Raw genomic sequence first — 21,704 nt, forward strand, 5'->3', positions numbered from 1 at the left:
TTTACTTTAGTTTTACACTCTAGGAGATGAAATTGTCATTTATTCACCTTCTTGTCATACCAAAATTAAAACTGGAACATGAAAGAAGATATTTAGAACAGCGGGAGACAAGCAACATTGAAAGCCCATTGACTTACACTGACACAGACAAATATCTATTGTGTTCAGCAAAAGAAAGTCAGACATGTTTGGACTGATATAAATTATGACGTTTTTTTTTTTCAGACTATAACTTTAAATATATATATTTTATATGTGTAATTTCCTTAATATTTGTTTAGTGTGCAGTAATGAGGAAATTCAAACCAACACCCCAGGGGTGGAAGATGCAAAAAAGTTTTTGAATGAGTTTTTGAATGGCAATATTGTGCTCATAAGATATTAACAGAATCAAAACTGTAGCTTAGTAAGTTTGTATTTTACTTATCATCATTTATGCTTGTTTATAACCAGATATAAATGAGTGTTTGAGGAATGTGTGTCCAGCACACCAGCAGTGTCGAAACACAGATGGAGGATACCAGTGTTTTGACAGCTGCCCATCTGGCATGACCACAGCGGAAAATGGAGTGTGTGTAGGTAAGGAGTCACACAAATAAGACCCTGTTACTTCAACAAATCAGTTTATTTTAAATGAAACATGCCATCTGTTCCTCACAGACATAGACGAATGCCAGGATGGCAGTCACATGTGCCGCTACAGTCAAATCTGCCAGAACACCATTGGTGGGTATGGATGTGTTTGTCCTCGAGGCTACCGCTCTCAAGGTGTAGGTCGACCTTGCTTAGGTAAGGGTCATAAACACAGTCAAGCAGTTTCAAATATGTGACCCTGTCTGTGGAATCCAGGCTAAAGTCTAATTTAAAAAAATAAAATAATATACATTTATAAACTATGTAAAACCAATGAATATTATTTTTTGGCATTGCAGATATTGACGAATGTGCGCAGGTGCCCAGCCCTTGTGCTTTTCAATGCCGGAATGTTCCGGGCAGCTTCCGCTGCATTTGTCCACCAGGGACGGTTCTTCTGGGAGATGGTCGCTCATGTGCTGGACTTGAGAGAGGGCATATCTTTACCAACAGTACCCGGGTACAAGCCAGGCTGCGGCCACAACTGGTATCTACTTTAGAGCGACCTTACCTCACTCGCCTCTCAGTCCTACCAGAGCACCTTGGATCTTCACGTCGTCCCAGGCATGAATGCCCAGTTGGATACACCAGCAAGGATGGTACTTGCATAGGTGTGTAACATTACACTATATTGTATTTTATCTAATCCTAACTGAGACTGGAGCCTATCCCAGCAATAGCAAGGAAACATGCGATATGGATGGCCATTCAAAAGGGTTGAATTTGCATCAAAGGATTGAATTTTATTAGATTATTTTATTTTTATATTCTTTTTTATTTTATTTTTTTATTAGATTAATTTATTTAAACTACTTGACTTAAATACACTCAACCCTGGACTTATAAAACACTCAAACCTGGACTTATAGACTTATTTTGTTTTTAATTTATATATTCAAGACTATAAATTAACAGAACAATCTTACTTCTTTCACAAAGATATCGATGAATGTGCATTTAAAAAGCCTTGCCAACATGAGTGCAGAAACACAATAGGAAGCTACCAGTGCACTTGCCCACCAGGATACCAACTATCATCCAATGGCCGAACATGCAAAGGTGAGTCGTTTGCACTTTTTATTATAAAAGGTCTTTCATTAACTCAGATACACATTCCTGTATATAAAGCCTTTTTTACTGTGTAAAAAAATCTACTTTTATTATAGATATTGATGAGTGCACTGTGCAAGGTGTTCAGTGTGGCCCAAACCAAATGTGCTTTAACACACGTGGGGGCTACCAGTGTCTTGACACACCCTGTCCTACCAGCTACCAAAGAGGACGCAATCCAGGGTAAGATTTGCTTGTAATATAATGAATGAAAGTCTCGGCAATATAAATTATTGAACAAAAATTTTTATTTAACAGTCACAGGCTCAAGTCGTTGGAATCATTGGCTCAAGCCGGATAAAACACATAACTCAGATTTGGCAAACGTTTGGGGTATTTTGAAAATACTTTTGCAAACTACTCCTAGGTTTTTTACCCAAATGGAACCAAACCAGTGCAGAAAGATTCTCTGTAGAATCTATTGATGAATATCAATAATTATCAAAAAAAGTTCATCTTTTGACAAGAATGTTTGAAAGAGGCAGGGTCACTTTTAGTAAAGTGCCTATAACTACTGAATGGAATAAGTTATCTTTGCCAAACTCACAGGAAAACAATCATGGAATTTGGTCAGTTGGTGGTGCTATAAGAGATGGAAAAAATTAAAATGTCTATAACCGTGCAACAATTTCTCCTATCAACAGGGAAATCGGTGTGCACGGTCTTGGTCCTAACTGCCACAAGTGTCTACAGCACATTTGTGTATCTAAAAAAAAAAAAAAAAAAAAGGGCGCCATTGGCAGACAAAATTTGAGTACCCATTTGACAAGGTTAACGAAGGCCAGCGCTTCCCAACCGGGGTACCGTCCGTCGTGAGCAGGGGTGAAAAGTGGCCTGTCCAAATTTACCCCAAATCCTATAAAGCCTTGAGGAAAACTCAGGCACCAGATTTTTTGATAGGTTTAAATGGGGGCTTGACCAAAAAAGTTTGAGAACCACTGAGTTACAGGCTAGCTAAATAATATGTAATGTTTTTATCCTTATGTGCTTAAATGCTTTGATCCCTGATAATTGCTGCTTGCAGCTATATTTTTTATTACTTTTATTATTACTTATGAATTAATAATTCATGATGTAAAAAATTACTTGGAAACGTAAACATGAAAAGGATGTAAAGATGTGTGCACTCTTTTTATGTGTACACATTAGCGATGCATGATTAATCTAACACTTCTAATCACGAGTGTCATGCACATTTAGTCAGTAAAGCCAGTTCTGTGATTTAGCAGTAAATTTCCATCACCTGCTTTCAGCTGGAGCAGCATTTTATACACGTAGCAGTAGTTCTCTGATAAGCTATGTAAAATCACGTTCATAATTGCAGGCGATATAACTGTAGGATTATGAAATCAAGTAAATTGTTTGCGATAATGACAGATGTCTGCGTATCTTCACAGTGAACTATGACTCTGTGTAGTAAATGCTGCTCCATCTGAGAGCACATGAAAATACCACATTTAATAACATTTGAACTCCAAATTCACTTCATAACATCAGTCGAGTGTTTAAAATAAATCCTTCTGAGAGATGTTTCGGCTTCTTAAACAGAATAATTAAGGCACACAATATTTAATTGTATTCTGAGCAGTGATGTCGATTAATATTTCATTATAGATATTATTATAATTTTCATCATAATAAAGTATAAGACCTCCAAAAAACTATATATTGCCATAGTCATGTGTTTATAATTAGTCACATTGAATCAATGAAAGCAGTTAAATCTTGTTTATTCAGCTGTAGTGAGGCAAATTTGGATTTTCAGCATGAGATCCTTTGGATGGATATTTACTGCTGATCACAGAACCGTGCTTCACTGAAGAAACGCATGACAGTCACAGGTTCTGCCTTTATTTATTGCCTTTTGCGATTTAATTTCAATTAATAGTGCAGCCCTAGTACACACTTTTTAGAATCATTACATTTTTCTTGCAAATGCTATAAAAGGTTTTCAAACCCACATTAAAACATTCCTTGAATAATTACCAACAAGTTATTTTTCTCCATTTCCTTAACATGGAAACTCTTGTTGACCCGTATTCATTTGCTCTATTGCTTTGACCCCAGCACCTGCTACAAGCCTTGCACTTCCAGACTAGATTGTGGCTCCACAGGCTTTCCTCTGCTCCAGTACAAGCTCCTTACTCTTCCTCTGGGAATACCAGCACACCACAACTTGGCCCGTTTGTCAGCTTTCTCTGAATCAGGTGTTCTCCAAGACCACACATCCTTCACTATCCTGGAGCAAGGAGGGGGAAATGGAGAGAGGCCATTTGGCATCAAGGACGAAGCAGGAAGAGGCATCATATTCACAGTAAAGCCTTTAGACTGGCCCGGCCTGGTGCGACTTCGGGTACAAGCCACTACGCTGTCAGACCAGGGGCGCATAACCTACCAGAGTATCTTTATTATCTACATCTCCATATCCAAATACCCCTACTGAGTGTGCAAGACTGCACAGGATGTACTGTTGCTTAATGGGACATGGGAGGAGCATTAGTAAATGAACTCGATTCCCACCTATTTATGTGCCCTCTTGTGGAGCGGAATGTTGGATTAATGAGTTATCATCAGGATAATAAATACATTGCACCTTTTATAATTACTGTTATTTTAAAGTATTGTAGTAGCTTTGGAATCTTACCTGGTCTCTTTTATTTTCACTGATGTGCTGTAATTTCTCCTTTTTTTTTTTTTTTTTTTTTTTTTGGTAATGAATCAGGATACATCTGGTATTAAAACAACAAAAATAATAGCAGAAGACATTTCCCACTGACATTTTGAGCAGGCTTCATTACCTACATTAAAACTGATTACTGGTATGTTTAGATATATTTACTTATCATATGTTGTATTGCTATATTCTTGTACATTATTGAGTGTACTCTCGTATGAGAATGAGAGTGTGTGTGTATGAATTATTGCTAGCGTGTTTGCCTTATCTGTGAATATTGATGGTTGTGCTCTCTCTGCTCATGACTCCTTGAAACTAACATGTAGATTATAAAAATTCTTAAAAAAAAAAAAAAAGTGATTATTTTAGTCAATCAGACCTATCTTTTGACATTAAATACCATTCCTTGGAAGAAATGTATGTCAGGAGATGCATAAGAATCCATTGCTTTAGAATTTTAAGGTGCTAAAGACCATGAAACTTTTGGGTATCTTCAGAAGACTTATTTATTGAGAACATGCTGTGGCTCTGCAGTGTTCAAAAGTCTAAGACAGGCATACATTGTATTTTATAGGCATTCAGTGGGCAGTCCTTAAAGGTGTTTACCTGACACATCCTTGGAAGTGACCACTCTAAGCTAAATATCTAAAAACTATATAGGTAATCATCCCCCAGCTGCGAGTTCCAGTAAACCTGAACATAATAGGTTAAGGTAGGTTAAGTACCTATTTAACACCTTTGCAGGTGTGTATGAAAATGAGTCAGTGTCCGAATACACTATCTTCACTGTGTATTATATAATATGCATCAATAAAAATGCATCTGTTTTCAGTGTATAGTAAGTAAAACTCAAGTAAAGGCAAACTTTGTTACTTTCCCACTGCTAGACTGTTAAAGTGATGTTCAATCAGATTTTATTTTAAATCATTAAATTACAACAAAATACATTACAATTGAATCATTCTTTCAACAGATGCAAAAACTACATGAAAGTTTGTATATGCACATTACAGTCCACAATGAGCAGGTGTGCATAAATGAGCTAAGCCTAAGGTCAAAAAATATATAGGAAGAGATGACACAGGATCCTCTACGTGTCAGATCAACTGCACTTCTGTGGTTGCAATAAATTTGCATTTGATCATAATTTGAATGTCATATGCAGCTTGTATATAAACTAATACAGGCTATCAATAAGCGGGTTATTTTCCAGTTTTTTGCATAATGAACGTGAAATCTTTATGAACATAATCAGAATGTCTTAAACCCCATAAAAAAAATAATTAAAAAAAACGAAACATTCTGTCACTGACAAAATTATTTCATTTTACAGTATATATATTGAGAGTATCAAGGTTTTTTTTTTTTTATCACATCAATACAGTATAACAAGTCATATTTTTGCATTATAAAATAGGGGAGACCGGGTATGGTTGTAACACTTTTGTCTTCAGCACCCAAAACTACCTTTTTTTTAGCTACATGTCTGAAACTTTCTACTACAAATGGAAACAGTTTTAATTTCTTCAACTATATCACAAACTTCGTGAGATGATGACAAATACAAGGTGGTCCTTTGTTACAAGACAACCTACCCCACAACTCACTGTGTGAATATGGGAAGTGTATGAGCATATTGTGTGTTTTTGTGCATGCGCACGTGTGCGTTTGTGTGTGCATGTCTGTACGTGCACATTCATATGGGTGTGTGTGTGTGAGTGAGAGCAAATTAACATACACATATTTACCCCCACTCCACAGAATGAACAAATTAAATGCATTCTTTATCAGTCACAATGGTGACAAGAACAAACAAATTAAATTCCTGGTGGGCCCAAAAGCTACATAAAACACACTTGACCCACACTTCTTTGAATCTTGAATTTCTGAATGGTTTCATGCAGACGACACACACATCTTCCTCTTCTGAAGAGGAGTTATCAGCCTTCACCCTTTTCCCGGAAGGTTTTTTTTACCTTCTTGTTTTTGCTTTTCTCACTCCCCGAGATTTGTTTTCTGATGTTTTTCCCTTTTCGACTACTCTTCCAATGCCAGCCTCACTGGTGTATCAGTGAGGATTTACGAGCACCTCTTCTTCCTACCCCTACCTGTCTCTTTGCTTGGGCCTGCTTTTGCAAATGGCCTAATGAGTGAAGGACTGAACGACTGACCTACGATGGACCCCGAGGTGCTCGGCATCTCATCAGAGTGCAGGTGGGCTCTTTTTAAAAGACTGGCATTGACTCCACGATCTGTTTTTCTCACCCAAGGTCTAGGCATTCTGTAGAATTATTAAAATCACAAAAGTGTTCTTAGTTGTATGTTAGGGGATGGTTGTAACACTTTCAAAACACGTGTTACAACCTACCCCGCCACTGTCACCTATTGTTTAGCTAGCTGTATTAGCATGGTGCTTTGAAATTAGCAGGTTGATACACCATTCTTTACTAGAGAAACTACAGTTTGACCTGATATAACTCATACAAGATTATCTACAACGGTAGAAGTACTAAACAAAATATTATCTTTTTTTTTTTTTTTTTTTTACTTTCTTGCCTCAGAATTAGATTTTCTGCTGTAGCTTCAGGAAAGATAGCAACACAGACTGGAAAACCTCCATGTGAGATTGTAAAGGAAGCCTGAGGAAACTGACAATGTCACATGACTCCTATCTTATCTCTGGTTCGTGGAATTGGTATTGTACAACTCTCCCCGTATTACAACTATACCTGGTCTCCCCTACTTATGCATTAATTATGCATAAACTATTGGCTTGATGATATTTGACAAATACCAATGCTTTCTCATTTGTTAATGGTTTTATTTATTTTTTTAAAGAGCATTTTATTTGACAGTTGAGCCGGTGGCAACAACTCAAATGCATTATTATTTTAACGAATGTGTTCAAGTTTAAAAAAATGTTTTAAATATAGTTGTCTATATTTGCATACTTTTATTAATGCTATACAACGATATCAAACAGAAGCCTTCAAGAAGCCAGAAAGTTTCAAAGTGTGGTCAATGTTGTGTATCAGTTCTTGCTCAAAGTCCCAGACTCTTTTGTCTACAACAAGTTGCTCTTTGGTAAGACTCCCCTGCAGTGGGACTCTCACGTGTACAATCCTACATACATTAAACGGTACAAGAACACTGCCTCTAAAGTGTTTCAAAGGGGAGTGTACTGAAGTTTGCTGCACCTTCCTTGGGTTGACAATCATCTTTGTGGGATTGTAAATATTTTTTCGACTTGGTTCTCTATAGATATGCTCCATGATATTGACACCTGGGATATTATTCCATTCTGCTCGTTTGAACTTCCCACTCTCCTCAAACTGTGTTTTAGGGAATATGTGGTTCTCTATGAGGAACACTCCTATACTGGGATGAGCAGACTGGAGATCCTCCATTAAAGATTGTAAAGTGGCATGTTTGTAAGGCATGATGATTTCATCAATGTCATTCAGGAGAACGTACTTTGACTGGTACATGTGCCTGTAAATGCACTCATTGAGTGTTACTAACTGACCATAATACTGAATGTCTCCCTTGTGTAGCTTGATGTTCCAGCCTGAAGAAGGGTTCAGAAACTGGTCGATAGGCCATGGAACGATCTCCAGTATCCCCTCCATTTCATAATGTTTTAAGAGCTTTTCCAAGTCTGGTCCACTACTAGTGTTATAGATGACCACATGCTGTACTCCCAGAAGCTTGTACATCTCCATCGTTTGAGCAAACTGCAGTACATTGTTGTAGTCACCAAAAAGGTTAGAAATGCAAACGGTGAAGTTAAACTTGAAAGTCTCTTGTACAGCCTTATTTTTTATTGGCAGATATTCCATTTTGAGGTCAGCTGAATCGTTCTTGACAGTTATGAGGACATGAGTTGCATCAGTCATGGGTTTACCTGTACAAATCACATCGGAGGCACCATACGGGAAGCCAAAATGGTCGCTGTGTATCTGGACCTTAGTGTGAACAGTTTTGCAGACTTTTTCAGCATTGCAGTAAACACAGTAAAGCGGCTGAAGACAGTTTCTGTTGATTATGCTGATGACTCGAATGAACCCATTCAGTCTGTGGTCGATAAACGCAGACACCATGAAATGCTCCGAGTCTCTAATGGGTGTTATTGGATATGAAGCTTCCAGGATTTTGAATTTATTATTTGACAGAGGAGCTTTTATTGCTGTAGGAGCTTGTATGTAATATGCATCACCGATCATGTACACTAAAACTAGAATGCCAATAATACTTAAGACAATTAATAGTGAAAGAAGCACTTTGCCTTTTTCCATCTGTCCTTTAGTTGCTGTGGAGTAAAGCAAAGAAATGTCAAAATCCAAAATACTTAATTATAACGCAATGGTTTTGGTTGAAAGATATTTGTTAAAACAGAACTAAACTAGTTGTATCCACACTTATGAGATATGCAGTAGTCTGGTCTCACATTGTACTTTCAACAACAAACAAATATGACAAGAACAAAAGTCTCACGCAACAACCAGATGAAGGCAGATGATAAACAAGAAAGAAAGACTTCCTGAAAACTCTTCTCTCTTAATGGTTATGTTACTATTGTGCAATTTTCAGGGCCAGTTGATGTCACAATGCTTTCATCATCTATTAGGGTGATTCCAAAATACTTTTTACATTTTTACAATGACTTATTTCATTAAGAATTTGATTGTTTCAAGATAAGTCTCTAGGTCTCATTGTAAACAGTCTCAAGAGAGAGAAAATATTATATATATATATATATATATATATATATATATATATATATATATATATAGTGGGGATCGAAAGTTTGGGCACCCCTTGCAGAATCTGTGAAAATATGAGTAATTTTCAAGCGTTCTTCAGAAAAATCTTTAAGGTCATGCAGATTCTTCAGTTCCCTATCATAGGTCACTTCGATGCTGCGGTGACGTCACCACGTTTGGGAACACCTCCGGTGTGACGAATGTCTGAAGCCCTATACCATCCCGCCAATCCTATTGGCCAAATGGCGCATAGCACCACCCTACGCATGCGCACGCATGATATACCTGGGTGCAGCGCGCCATTTCGCTCAGATTTCATTCCTTCAGGAATAGCGAATCATCTGTGCCCTATCATCTCGCGTTCTCCAGCGATTTTCTTCGAGCAGTGTTAACTCCTCTTTCGCGGACGCGATGAGTCAACGAAAGGTAAGAGCCGTATATGGGTTTATCACAGGGAGGCACTCATGAGAGATTCGTTTGCAGCCTCTCTCATGTTCTCTCTGTGATAGCCTACGGCTATGGTAAAATAAGAAAAGTATCGGCGCTCTGGAGTCTATTTCTTCAGTCGCCTCGCGTCTAACCCCCACCGTTCGCTTCTGCGGTCGCCGAGGCCCCGCACGAGGTGTTGGTTAGGGGCGATATGTGCGGCTTGACTATGAGTACAGTGATGCACTGGAGTTTTCCACTTGCTCGCTCTCCCCTACTCGAGCGCGTTGATCAGAGCAGTTTTGCTTTTTACTATGTTGTCTAACCGCAGCTTCTACTCAGAGTAGGCTCTGACCTGCATAAGCGGTTCTCTCCCTCCGAGCGGACAGGAGAAACGCGCTTCCCCTTCCTCAGTGTGCTCATGGCGGACTGCTATTATATAGCGATGCCGTTTGACTACCTCTCTAGCCGAACGGATCGCGCCAAACTCCGCCGCGACCTAGTCTCGTCTAGACGTATCGAGTCGTGTCTATTTCGGCAAATTTTATTCTCTTATTACGGTTCTTTACGAGAAGCCTCTCGTTCTTTCCCCCACTCTAACATTGACCGTCTCGCAGCACAAGCACTTCGAGCGTCACTGAACTGAGCTGTTATTTGAGCGCCCCTCAGACACTGCACAATTCAGTCTTCAGAGTTTTAGGGAAGGCACAAGAGACTGGCGAATTTGGCCAGTTTATGACGGCTCACACAGCTGCCGCGTTCTCGCTAGCGGCGTGGCCCTATGTTTATCTTGTTGGATTAAATCCTGCCGTGGACACGCTTCAGGATTATACACAACGAAACACTGCGAGTTTGACGCATGCATTTCCTTCTATGTTTGCCGGGGTCTGTGCCCTCCACTGAAGAGTGCTGTTGGACTGCTAATGCACATCCAACCCTCTCACTGCAGTCCCCACGCTCTAACATTGACTGTCTCGCAGCACAAGCACTTCGAGCGTCACTGAACTGAGCTGTTATTTGAGCGCCCCCTCAGACACTCTGCACTATTCAGCCTTCAGAGTCTGAGGGACGCCACAAGAGGCTGGCAAATATGGCCAGTTTATGACGGCTCACACAGCTGCCGCGTTCTCGCTAGCGGCGTGGCCTAATGTTTTCTTGTTGGATTAAATCCTGCCGTGAACACGCTTCAGGATTATACACAACGAAACGCAGCGAGTTTGACGCATGCGCTTTACTTCATGTTTGCCAGGGTCTGTGCCCTCCACTAGAGAGTGCTGTTGGACTGCTAATGCACATCCAACCCTTTCACTGCAGTCCCCACGCTCTAACATTGACTGTCTCGCAGCAAAGGCACCTCGAGCATCATTGGATTGAGCTATCATTTGAGCGCCCCCTCAGACACTCTGCACAATCCAGCCTTCAGAGTTTGAGGGACGGCACAAAAGGCTGGCAGAGATGGCCAGTTTATGACTGCTCATACAGCCGCCACGTTCTCGCAATGGCGACGTGGCCCGATTTTTATCTTGGTGAATTAAATCCTGCCGTGGATACGCTTCAGGATTATACACAACGAAACGCAGCAAGTTTACGCATGCGCTTTACTTCATGTTCGCCAGGGACTGAGCCCTCCACTATAGAGTGCTGTTGGACCGCTAATGCGCATCCAACACTCTCACTGCAGTCCCTACGCTCTAACATTGACTGTCTCGCAGCAAACAGCGCTTCGAGCAGCATTGGATCGGGCTGTAACGCCAGGCGTAAATAATAAATAATAATCCCTCAGACACTGCGCAATCCAGCTTTCAGATCTTGAGGGGCGATTCAAGGGTCTTACACAGACAACCCGTTTATGACGGCTCGCACAGCCGCCGTTTTAGTTAGCGGCAGAGCCTGATGTTCAATTCGTTGGTCTAATTCCTGCCGTGGACACGTTCAGGAATATACACAACGGGACGCAATAGCTCTTATGCATACACTTCCCCTGTGCACGAATGCCGCAGGCTTTTCCGTGCACGGACATTATGTCTATGACAGCGTTGCAGAAAGCGGAAATTTGAGACTGCTAGTATCATTTTGGGTCGCGTGGAACGCTTGCCCGGCATTTCTCAATGGGTGTTACGCACAATTGTCACGGATACACCAATTCGTTTTTTAGAGGCCCGCCTCTTTCCGCTGAATTCTTTCCACGGTGGTAGAGTGATGGTAATAGCAGTGTTGTGACAGGAGATGTCAACTCTGCTGAGCAAAAGGGGCTATAGAAGTCGTAGACCCCGTACTTCTCAAGGCATGGATGTAGCTCTGGCCCCGTTGCGGCTCCAGGGCGTCCGTCTGTTAACCACTTGGACGATTGGCAGCGGCATTCCCCGTAATTTGTCTGGGGTTACTTCACATGCGCCCTTTTCAGTGGAAAAGTGGGCGGAAAGACGAAATATTTCACCCCGTTGTCTTCCGCATCCGACGATTTCGGTGACACGGAGTTGTGTGATGTCATTAAAGCTATGGATGCCAACCGAGTTTCTCCTACCGGGGTTCGGTTGGGGATTTGAGCTTTCCCAGAGACCGTCACGACGGATGCGTCTTTGACCGGTTGGGGAGCTGTTTGTCAAGGGCTACCAGCCCATGGAGTGTGGACAGCTGCACAACGCAGTTGGTATATAAACCGGTTGTAATTACTGGCAGTTTTCTGGCTCTCCAGTAATTCGCGAATCTGCTGATCGGCCGTCTTGTGCTGCTCAGATCAGACAACACAGCGTTTGTCTCATACCTGAATCATTAGGAAGGATTACGCTCTCGCCCCCTGTGCAGGCTGGCGAGACATGTTCTTCTCTGGTCTCAGAGAAAATTTCTGTCGATCCGAGTTGTTCATGTCCCCGGACGTTTGAACTTCGGAGCAGATATGCTATCCAGACAGGCTCTGGAACAGGGAGAATGGAGATTACACCTCCAGACGGTGAATCTTTTATGGCGGATATTCGGCAAGCGAAAGTGGATTTATTCGCGTCAAACATGACTACGCATTGCCCGCTATGGTTCTCCCTATGCCCCCCATCGCCCCTGGGCGTGGATGCATTAGCTCACAGCTGGCCCAGGACCAGTCTGTATGCTTTTCCTCCGATTCGTTTGATCCCAGCGGTATTATGCAGAATACGGCGGGACAGAGTGGAACAGCTGCTTCTGGTGGCTCCGCGATGGCACACGCAGCCTTGGTTTGCGGATCTGATCAGTCTGCTAGCAGGCTCTCCGTGGAGATTCGCCTCAGACAGGATTTATTATCACAAGCACAGGGGCTGATTTGGCACCCGAGGCCGGATCTGTGGAAACTGTGGGCGTGGCCACTGAGCGGAGTGCATTAGTATGTCCCAGTCTTTCTGTTGAAACCACTGAGACTATATTGAATTCTAGAGCAGCTTCTACGAGACGCTTATATGCTTTCAAGTGGAGACTGATTACAGCCTGGTGTGGCAATCGTAATGTGGATCCAGTTTACTGCCCAGTGGCTTCAGTGCTGGAGTTCCTCCAGGATTGTTTTTCGGATGGCGTAACACCAGCCACTTTTAGGTTTACGTGGCAGCCATTTCAGCTTACCACGAATACATAGGCGGTGCCTCTATGAGGCGTCATCCACTAGTTTCTCGTTTCGTACAGCGTGCGCGACGGCTGAGGCCTTTCCGCCCTGTGCGAGTTCCTTCATGGGGTTTATCCATTGTGTTGCTAGGTTTATCAGGGCATCCGTTTGAGCCCTTGGAGACCGTATCGGATAAATTCTTGACACTCAAGACACTTCTTCTCATGGCTTTATCCTCCCTCAAGAGAGTTGGGGATTTACAGGCTCTTTCTGTTTCACCCTCATGCATGGAATTTGCACCGGGCTCTGTGAAGGTGCTGCTGCGGCCCAGGCCTAACTATGTTCCTAAGGTCGTATCTAACCTCTTTCGCTTTCAGCAAGTGTTCCTGGAAGCTTTTTCACCTGCTGAGGCTGGATCAGAAGATCTAAGTCTTTGCCCTGTGAGAGCTTTAAAGACTTATGTGGATCGTACAGCCCCTTGGCGTGAATCTGACCAGCTGTTTGTCTGTCTTGGACATAAAAGTAAGGGCCATGCGGTTCCAAAACAGCGCATGTCCCATTGGCTGGTGGAGGCAATTTCTTTGGCCTATGAGGCGCGCGGACTCGCTTCGCCCTTAGGAATTAAGGCTCATTCCACTTGAGCTGTGGCTTCTTCTCAAGCTTTTCTCAGTGGATCTTCTATGGATGATATCTGTGATAAATGGCGCGCTGCACCCAGGTATATCATGCGTGCGCATGCGTAGGGTGGTGCTATGCGCCATTTGGCCAATAGGATTGGCGGGATGGTATAGGGCTTCAGACATTCGTCACACCGGAGGTGTTCCCATACGTGGTGACGTCACCGCAGCATCTCGTTCCCTATTCAGGGAACCAAGGTTACATACGTAACCGAGATGTTTTCCAGCATCTTTGCATATTTGAACCCTTTCCAGCAGTGACTGTATGATTTTGAGATGCATCTTTTCAGACTGAGGACATTTGAGGGACTCAAACACAACTATTTAAAAAGATTCAAACATTTACTGATGCTCCAGAAGGAAACAAGATGCATTACTCCCAAATGAAAAGAAAAGAAAAGAAAAAGTTACAGTACCTTTACTCGTCATACAAATAACGTTGGGATTCCATAGAGATTAAAAAAAATTAACACGCAAAAATCTGTAGAACAAGATGGAAAACAAAACCGTTTTGTGTTAAACGGACGCACGCAACTAGACACTTGTAGCCCGAGTAATCTGAAGTCATGCTAAGGAATTACTGTATGCCTCCCAGAATGTGAAACGATCATTTGATGCATCACCCTTGTAGATCTGTAATTATTAAAGAGCACGATGCACCTTAAAACATTTCGGCAAAATTCGCTCAATATAATGAAATACGTCGTTAAATAAGCTACGTAAATATACATATAGTCTATGTAAATGTAAAAAAAATCGTTAATATCTACCAACAATGCCGGCAGTAGCGTCACTTTTAACACGTAACATTACTCCCTTAGATGTGTCTGGAGTCCAAGTAGATTCTAGTGATGGGTCGCTCTTGAACGATTCATTCATTTTGAACGAATCTTTTATGTGACTCGAGATGAACGAGTCGTCTCGGGGAATGATTCGTTCAGTCGCGCATCAACTGGTTTCGAGCCATGGACATGTCAGATCAACTGTGAGCCGATCATAAACTGAAGACTCATGTAGATAATGAATTAATATTTTCTGTTTCTTATAGCATTATTGTCTAGTAGTGTCTGTAGTGTGATTAGGGGAGAGGGGGTCGGAAGTAAGGTGGGACGAAAGTAGCCTAACAAAGTGACTTTCTCCCATAGACAGTAAAAGAGCCTCTTTCTGCATTTGCATTCCCAGCTGACAGCATATTCAGCAACCAATCCTTGACGGAGCTGAGAAATATCATGTGATTTCCTAATCGTTTCCTGAAGTTAGGTCCGTAAAACTGTTTTCGAGTACAAAAAGTACATTATTTAAAATTATTATTATTTATTTATTTTTTCAAATTAGTCGTGTTGTTTTTCTTGTCGTGTTGTTTTTCTTTTTCAGATTTGTTCAGTATAAAATTAAATCGAGTTTAAACGTCAGGAGTTCCTGTCGGGACGAAACAGTTGTTACTTTTGTCCCGCTACAGCCCCCTTCCTCAAATCTTGCCATGGAGGTTCAATGCACTGCAGAGTTTAGCTCCAAACCTGATTAAAGTCACCTGTCTGCCATTTTCGAATGATCCCAAAGACATTGATTGACACTGATTAGCATGCTCATGTGTGTTTGATTAGGGTTAGCGCTAAACTATGCAGGAAAGTGGATCTCGAGGTCCAGATTTGAGGATCCCTGCGCTACAGTGACAAAAAGTATTTATTTTGTTCCAGTGCAAGCTATATTGTGAATTTCGGTGGATTGCATTATTTATTAAAATGTTTGTCATATTATACCAAAACAATATGTCTGAGTGAAGGCAAGAAAGACAGACAGAGGTCTGGTTTTATCCAGATGTGTATGAGAGGGCGTTTCTGGACACAGATGAACATCACTCTCTGGGCAGCTGCTACATCACATTTATATTTAGGTTTTAGCCATAGCCTTTACACCTCCACCTATGAATTTGCAGTGTTTCCAGGTGTTTAAATGCAAATGTTCAATTTATGAATAAAAACAACTGGATGGAAACATAAATAGGCCTACTGTTACATTATGTTTAGAGTTTTGTTATGCAAATGTAATATACTAATGTAAATTCTGTTGAAAAAATGTTTTATAAAAAAAAATACATTGAGATTGACAATAAAAAAATACAGTCAGCTTGAGACATCTGATGAAACTTACATTTAAAATGAAAATATAATTTTTTTTTGCAAAGATAAAGGACAAAATATGCTTGCAGTTACATATTAACAAGGTCACAATCATGTATACTTAAGAAAAATAAGAGTAACAGAAAATAAATCTCTTATATTGTTGTGTTACTTACGTCCCAACAGAAGGGGTCGAACAATGTGCAACTTATGTTCAAAGTGAAATTACACTGAAGCCTTTCTACATTTCTACAAAATACCACCTGGTATTGATAGACCACACTTCCGAGTTACTGACCACAGCAGAAATAGATCTCTGTCTACAACATTATCTTTTAAAAAGATGTGTAAGGGAATTAACCCGTGCTTAATTTGTAACTTGCGAGGTACCTGTGTTGTGCCCAATTCTGACCCCCTGCCAAATTATTACAGTAGAATTAGGGGTGGGGTTAGGATTAGGTTGCGATTTGAACGAGGGGGGTAATAATTTGGCAGGGGGTCAAAATTGGGCACAACGCCAAAACAAAGCGGGGCAACGGATCCGGCAAGAGATTACAGAAGGGAGAGGTAACGGAGCACTCGCGCAATCACATTGGTGATTAAGAGCGTGCATCAGTTGCCTTATAGGTCTGTAAGGTCATGAATAACATGGAAATGCCATGCGATTTTAAAACAACAATTTCCAGGCCTAAACACTTTTCTGAGGGGGACTATGTGTCGCATGGTTTTAATAAATCTCGCAAATTTCTAGTTTAGAATGAGCGAAATTCCTGCATTTATTCAACATAGCTTGTATGTTTGAAAAATAAAATACATCCACACAAAATCTAAGATTAGTGACCTGTCCTGCACGATGCGATACAAGACTCACTCACATTTCAGCTGACAGAACGGTCACTTCACTAATTGGGTCATTGTTGCATTGTCACAAATGTATAATGATTTGCACACCTTTTTAAGAATTTTAAGCCATTTGGTACTTACGCGCTCCAAAGACTGTATTATTTGCTCTCACAGTCACATCCAAAGCTCGTGCGTATAAAGCTGACTCGCGAGTATTTTATAAGAGTAACTTTCCGTGGTTTGTTGAGTTTTAGCAACAAAATACAAACAATATGATGTCTGATGGGTGTTAACAAATAAAACCGTTTCATGGCACACTACTAATAGGGGAACAAATCAATAATTAAACAACACTACGTCGTCCGTGGGTCGTCCGTGGTGTTGTATCAGACACTTGCAATTAACATCAGGCTATATGAAAAACAAATAGAGTTAACAATGTCTTTAGCCGGCGAATGAGGGGATCTGGGTCTTGTACGTATCTGGGGAAAGTGCAGCGCATTATATGCCATTATCACCTTTAACGGTTATTTATTTATTTTGCTTTAATACACTTGGCCAAAATCTCATGATATAAACGATTAAGCACTTACGCACAGGATATTTTAAACGTACAAAAGTATATTGGGTAGATGAAAAAAAAATAATAATAATCATTCTCCACTCTTCAAACACACAAAAAATAACCTTTACATAGTGTTTGAGAAAAGGAATACCGTACTATTCAAAGTTATTTATTTACCCTTGCTTTGCAAATAGGCCTCCAGGCTGTGCGCGCGCGTCGATCTGACTGGAGGTCTTGGAGTCTTCAGTAATGAGCTGATGAGTAAAATCAGGTGTGTTTGAATAGGGAGACATCTAAAATATGCAATGTTAGGGGTTCTCCTGGACAAGGTTTGGGAAGCACTGATATAAGTAATCGTTTAAGGCAGTATTTCCAGTCCTGGGAGCTCACCACTTTGAACATTTTGTGTGTCTCCGTTATTTAACACACCTGATTCAGATCATCAGCTAGGCTAGAATGGAACTCCTGAACTGAATCTGTAAGAATTATTTATTTATTTATTTTCTCAATCATTCCCCTTCTCAAAGGCTCGTTTGCTGCGGTCTGAGCCCGAGCGCGATTGTTCCTGGCGCCGCCCGCAGCTTTGGTCTGCTTTCGCACTCAATCGTTTCAGTCACCTTACGTCATCGCAAACGTACACGGAAAACGCCTGGAGAATCACATCCCGAATGAGCATAGTTGTAAACATTTTAATTGATTTAATTCTGACTTTCAGGAGTGTGTGGAATCAGGGCCGGCCCGAGGCATAAGCGAACTACAGGGGGTCCCTCAATCATGGCTTTTATTTATTTATTTATTTTATTTATTTTTTACAATTAAATAACTTAAACAAGTGATATAAATGAATGAGTGAATGAATAATGTACGAATAAATTAAAAATTCAAGATAAGAAAATTCTTATTTCCTGACAACTGCTGCTGTGTCTGTAGCGTTTGAGTCATACGCAGTTGGGCATAGACACCTCGCGTGCATTGACAATTTGCGCCGGCGCGCAAGTGCGCGTCACTTAATAAATGATAAGTCATGTCACAAAAAGGATGTATCCCTCTGGTGCCGAAAAGAGAATGAAGAAAAGGACATAAAGTTGGCTTGACGTTGGACGTTCGAGAGTCTCAAATTTAGGGACCGTCTCTAAAGTTATTGGTATACACTTTTCTAATGTCAGTAGCCTTTGAGAGAATGACTTATAGTCATAAAACAACTGTCACTGTTCATCTAGGTGTCAGCTATAATGCACAATTGAATATAATGTTTAATATTTATTAAAATAAACTGTAAATCATATGTAAATTATTCTACTCTTTCACATGGACTCAAATGCAAATTTGAAGCTCAATAGCATTTGAGGAGATAGACTTGCAGTCATAAAACAATTGTAATTTGTTCATTTAGGTGTCAGCTACAATGCACACCTTATACATTTTTAATACATATTAAAATAAAGTATAAACCATTTAGGTAAAAACGAGGCCCGTTTATCACTTTCAGGAACATTCCTGTGAAAGTTTTTTTCTTTTCTTTTTTTCTTTTCTTTTTTTCTGGTTCCCTTACGAAAATTACCTATGGTTTTAACAATAACACCACAAATCATTGTTTTTGTAGCCATGGTAACTGCAAATTAACCATGGTTTTGTTACTTCAAATAATAATTTCCAAAGAAGTATTAATATACTGTAATCTTTTTTTGTTGTTGATGATGCTATAAAAACAGACCTAAGCCATCAATAGCTTTTAAAATGACTTAAAATGCATTAAATAAAAAAAAAAAACTATGAGGCAATAATGATTGGTTAATAATAACACTGTTATAATTTCTTCAACAAAAAAACGTGCATATCACAACCCTTACAAAAATAAACCATGGTTTTATCATAGTAAAACTGCTTAATTTCCTTTTGCATGATTTCTGAATGCTTAAGACCATGAAATAAGTTAGTCATAATAAAGTTATAGCCACAGGTAAATGTTGAATGGTACAATTGTAATTAGTAAATAATACAATTTATTCTTTTACTTTTTTATTTGATTAAAGTTCTATTTTCACCCCTAAAGTAGTTTTTTTTTTCCATCATTATATTTGAGGAAGGGGGGCACAACAATACAATCCTGCTGTCCTGATGTCATCAGTGACTTTGCCTCCTGAAAAGCTAGGAATGAACAATTTTGAGGTCATTTTTGTAGAATTGTCATTGTTGAATCCTAGCTGTTCTCATGTTTGCTTTCATTATTTAAGTTTTTAACTATTTTTTGTAACATTATATTTTTTATTATATTAATGTTTGTCTATTTTGGTTTCATTTAAAAGGTTGCACATTTAATGCACATTTGCATTTGGACAATTGCTAATTATTTATTTCATGTTTTGTGACAGTTTGTATTCAGAAGTTTAAGAGTAAAGTATGTTATTTAATTATTGATTTTTTTTTTATTTATTTTGTGTTGATGTCACAAGGTGACGATCTTTAGGGGCGGAACCAAAATTCGGGAAGTTTGGTTCCGCCCGGAAGTGTTTCCGCCCGGACCGGAAAAACACGGAGCGCCGTAAGAGGGTAAATCAGGGAATTCGATGCACCTGTGCCTAGTTAGGGACAGCGGTTGGTGATTGGAGGATACGCTGGACAAGGCAGTACTTAAGGCCAAGTTATTTCACAGTCTGGGAGCTCTTTCTGGTGTGTGTGAAGCACTGTGTCGTGCCCGTCTTGGTGCGCTGCTGGTGGCTGTCTAACTCTCTCTCTCCCTCAGGCTGGAATTGTATGATTGTGAAGACATCGCGAACCTTAAAGGTTGAGAAGTGAACGGATTATACGGCGAATTGAGACGACGTGCAAAAGGGGATTGGAAGCAGCATTGATGTGAGTACTAAGAGCAAGCCGAAAGTGCCCTGTATATTGACCTGGCGTTGTGTAGATCTCTCCAGGAGGAGGGCGGCCCTACCCCTAATATAGCGTGGTGGGAGAGCCGAAGGAATACTTATTGAAGTAGTCACAACGACGACATCACTAGCTAGGCCGCATATTCCATCGCCAGATCCGAACCAAGAGAAGTGAAGGAAGACGGGTGTCCTTTTCGTACACTGAGTGTGGTGGGTGAGTCTTCGTGCTGTGAAAACCTATAATTTTGACGTGGTGCTGTATATTGCTGTGGGTTGCTGTGTATTGCCGTGTGTCCTGTCAGATAAACCCCCGCCTTCACGCACTTCGTCGCGGGAGGACAAGGAGACTGCTGGTTCTAGCCTAGTTCAGTACAGTATATGTTGAGCGTGCTTCAGATCTCCGGAGATAGCACGGTACGCTGTGTTCAGCCCAGAGGTGAGAGCTATTCAAAGCAAACTAACTGTGCTTTGTGTCCAAGTTGATACCTGTGGAGAGTGAAGGAAAGAGAGAGTGAGTAACACAAGGAGAAACAGAGGAAACCTGTACTTACAGTACGCTGTGTCCAGCCCTGAGGTGAGAGCCATCCAAAGCAGAGTAACTGTGCTTTGTGCCCAAGTTGATACCTGTGGCGAGAAAAGGAGAGAGAGTGAATAACGCGAGGAGAAATGGAGCGAAACCTGTACTTACAGTACGCTGTGTCCAGCCCAGAGGTGAGAGCCATTCAAAGCAAACTAACTGTGCTATTGTGCCCAAGTTGATACCTGTGGAGAGAAAAGGAGAGAGTGGGTAACACGAGGAGAGACCGAGGAAACCTGTACTTACGCCGCTGCCTGTGGAGAAAGAGAAAGCGAGTGAGCACCCAAGGAACGAACTGTGTGAACCAGTACTTACTGTGAGCTGCGATCAGCGAAGAGGTGAGAGCAAAACCAAGCCGAATTAACTGTGCCTTTGTGTCCCAGCCGTTGCCTGTGGAGGAAGAGAAAGCGAGTGAGCACCCCGAGAACGAACTGTGTGAACCAGTACTTACCGTGAGTTGTATTCAGCGAAGAGGAGGAAGAAGGAGGGCGCTACGGATACCTAAGACTCTGGCCGGGCCCCGAGTCCCACGCCCCGGATCCCCGTGGCCCCCTTGCTCCCTGACCTCTTCCCGGCCATAGTCCACCTGGAGGGCCGAGTCAGAGTTTAGTTTTAATTGCCCTTTCCCTATTCCCCAAGCTATTTTTAAATATTTAAATAAAGATTGTTTTATCACTTACTTGTTCTCGTGTTGTTTGGCCATTGGGTTGGCTTTGGGGACCTCCTCGAGGTGGAAGTTGAGAAGGGGTGTGGCTTAGTCAAAGCATAGCCCGCCCCTGGGTGTTACATTAATACATAACCTCACTGTATTCATTTATAATGTAACATTATAGTGTGACATTTGTGTCAATCTTGAAGCAAAGGTGACTCCACGTGGA

General features: G+C 41.0%; 2 protein-coding genes across 2 annotated transcripts in view; one reads left to right on the plus strand and one right to left on the minus strand.

Moving 5' to 3' along the window:
• LOC113078284 (hemicentin-1-like) overlaps positions 1–5,367 on the plus strand; it is a gene marked incomplete at its 5' end in the record, with an annotated part of 50,676 nt that extends 45,309 nt beyond the window's left edge. The window contains 6 exon segments of the mRNA XM_026250610.1: positions 454–579; positions 661–789; positions 933–1,244; positions 1,573–1,692; positions 1,800–1,926; positions 3,811–5,367. Of these exon segments, the coding sequence (XP_026106395.1) occupies positions 454–579; positions 661–789; positions 933–1,244; positions 1,573–1,692; positions 1,800–1,926; positions 3,811–4,186 (1,190 nt within the window).
• Positions 5,368–6,953: 1,586 nt separating this feature from the next.
• LOC113078283 (glycosyltransferase family 92 protein F13G3.3-like) lies at positions 6,954–14,674 on the minus strand. The gene is made up of 2 exons (XM_026250609.1): positions 14,619–14,674; positions 6,954–8,726 (listed from the first exon to the last, which is right to left on the minus strand). The coding sequence occupies exons 1-2, from the start codon at positions 14,656–14,658 to the stop codon at positions 7,393–7,395; spliced, it is 1,374 nt and encodes a 457-aa protein (XP_026106394.1). The 5' UTR covers positions 14,659–14,674; the 3' UTR covers positions 6,954–7,392.
• Between the last annotated feature and the right edge of the window lie 7,030 nt (positions 14,675–21,704).

The sequence above is a fragment of the Carassius auratus genome, unplaced genomic scaffold (assembly GCF_003368295.1).
Source record: "Carassius auratus strain Wakin unplaced genomic scaffold, ASM336829v1 scaf_tig00025095, whole genome shotgun sequence".
Lineage (NCBI taxonomy): Eukaryota > Metazoa > Chordata > Actinopteri > Cypriniformes > Cyprinidae > Carassius > Carassius auratus.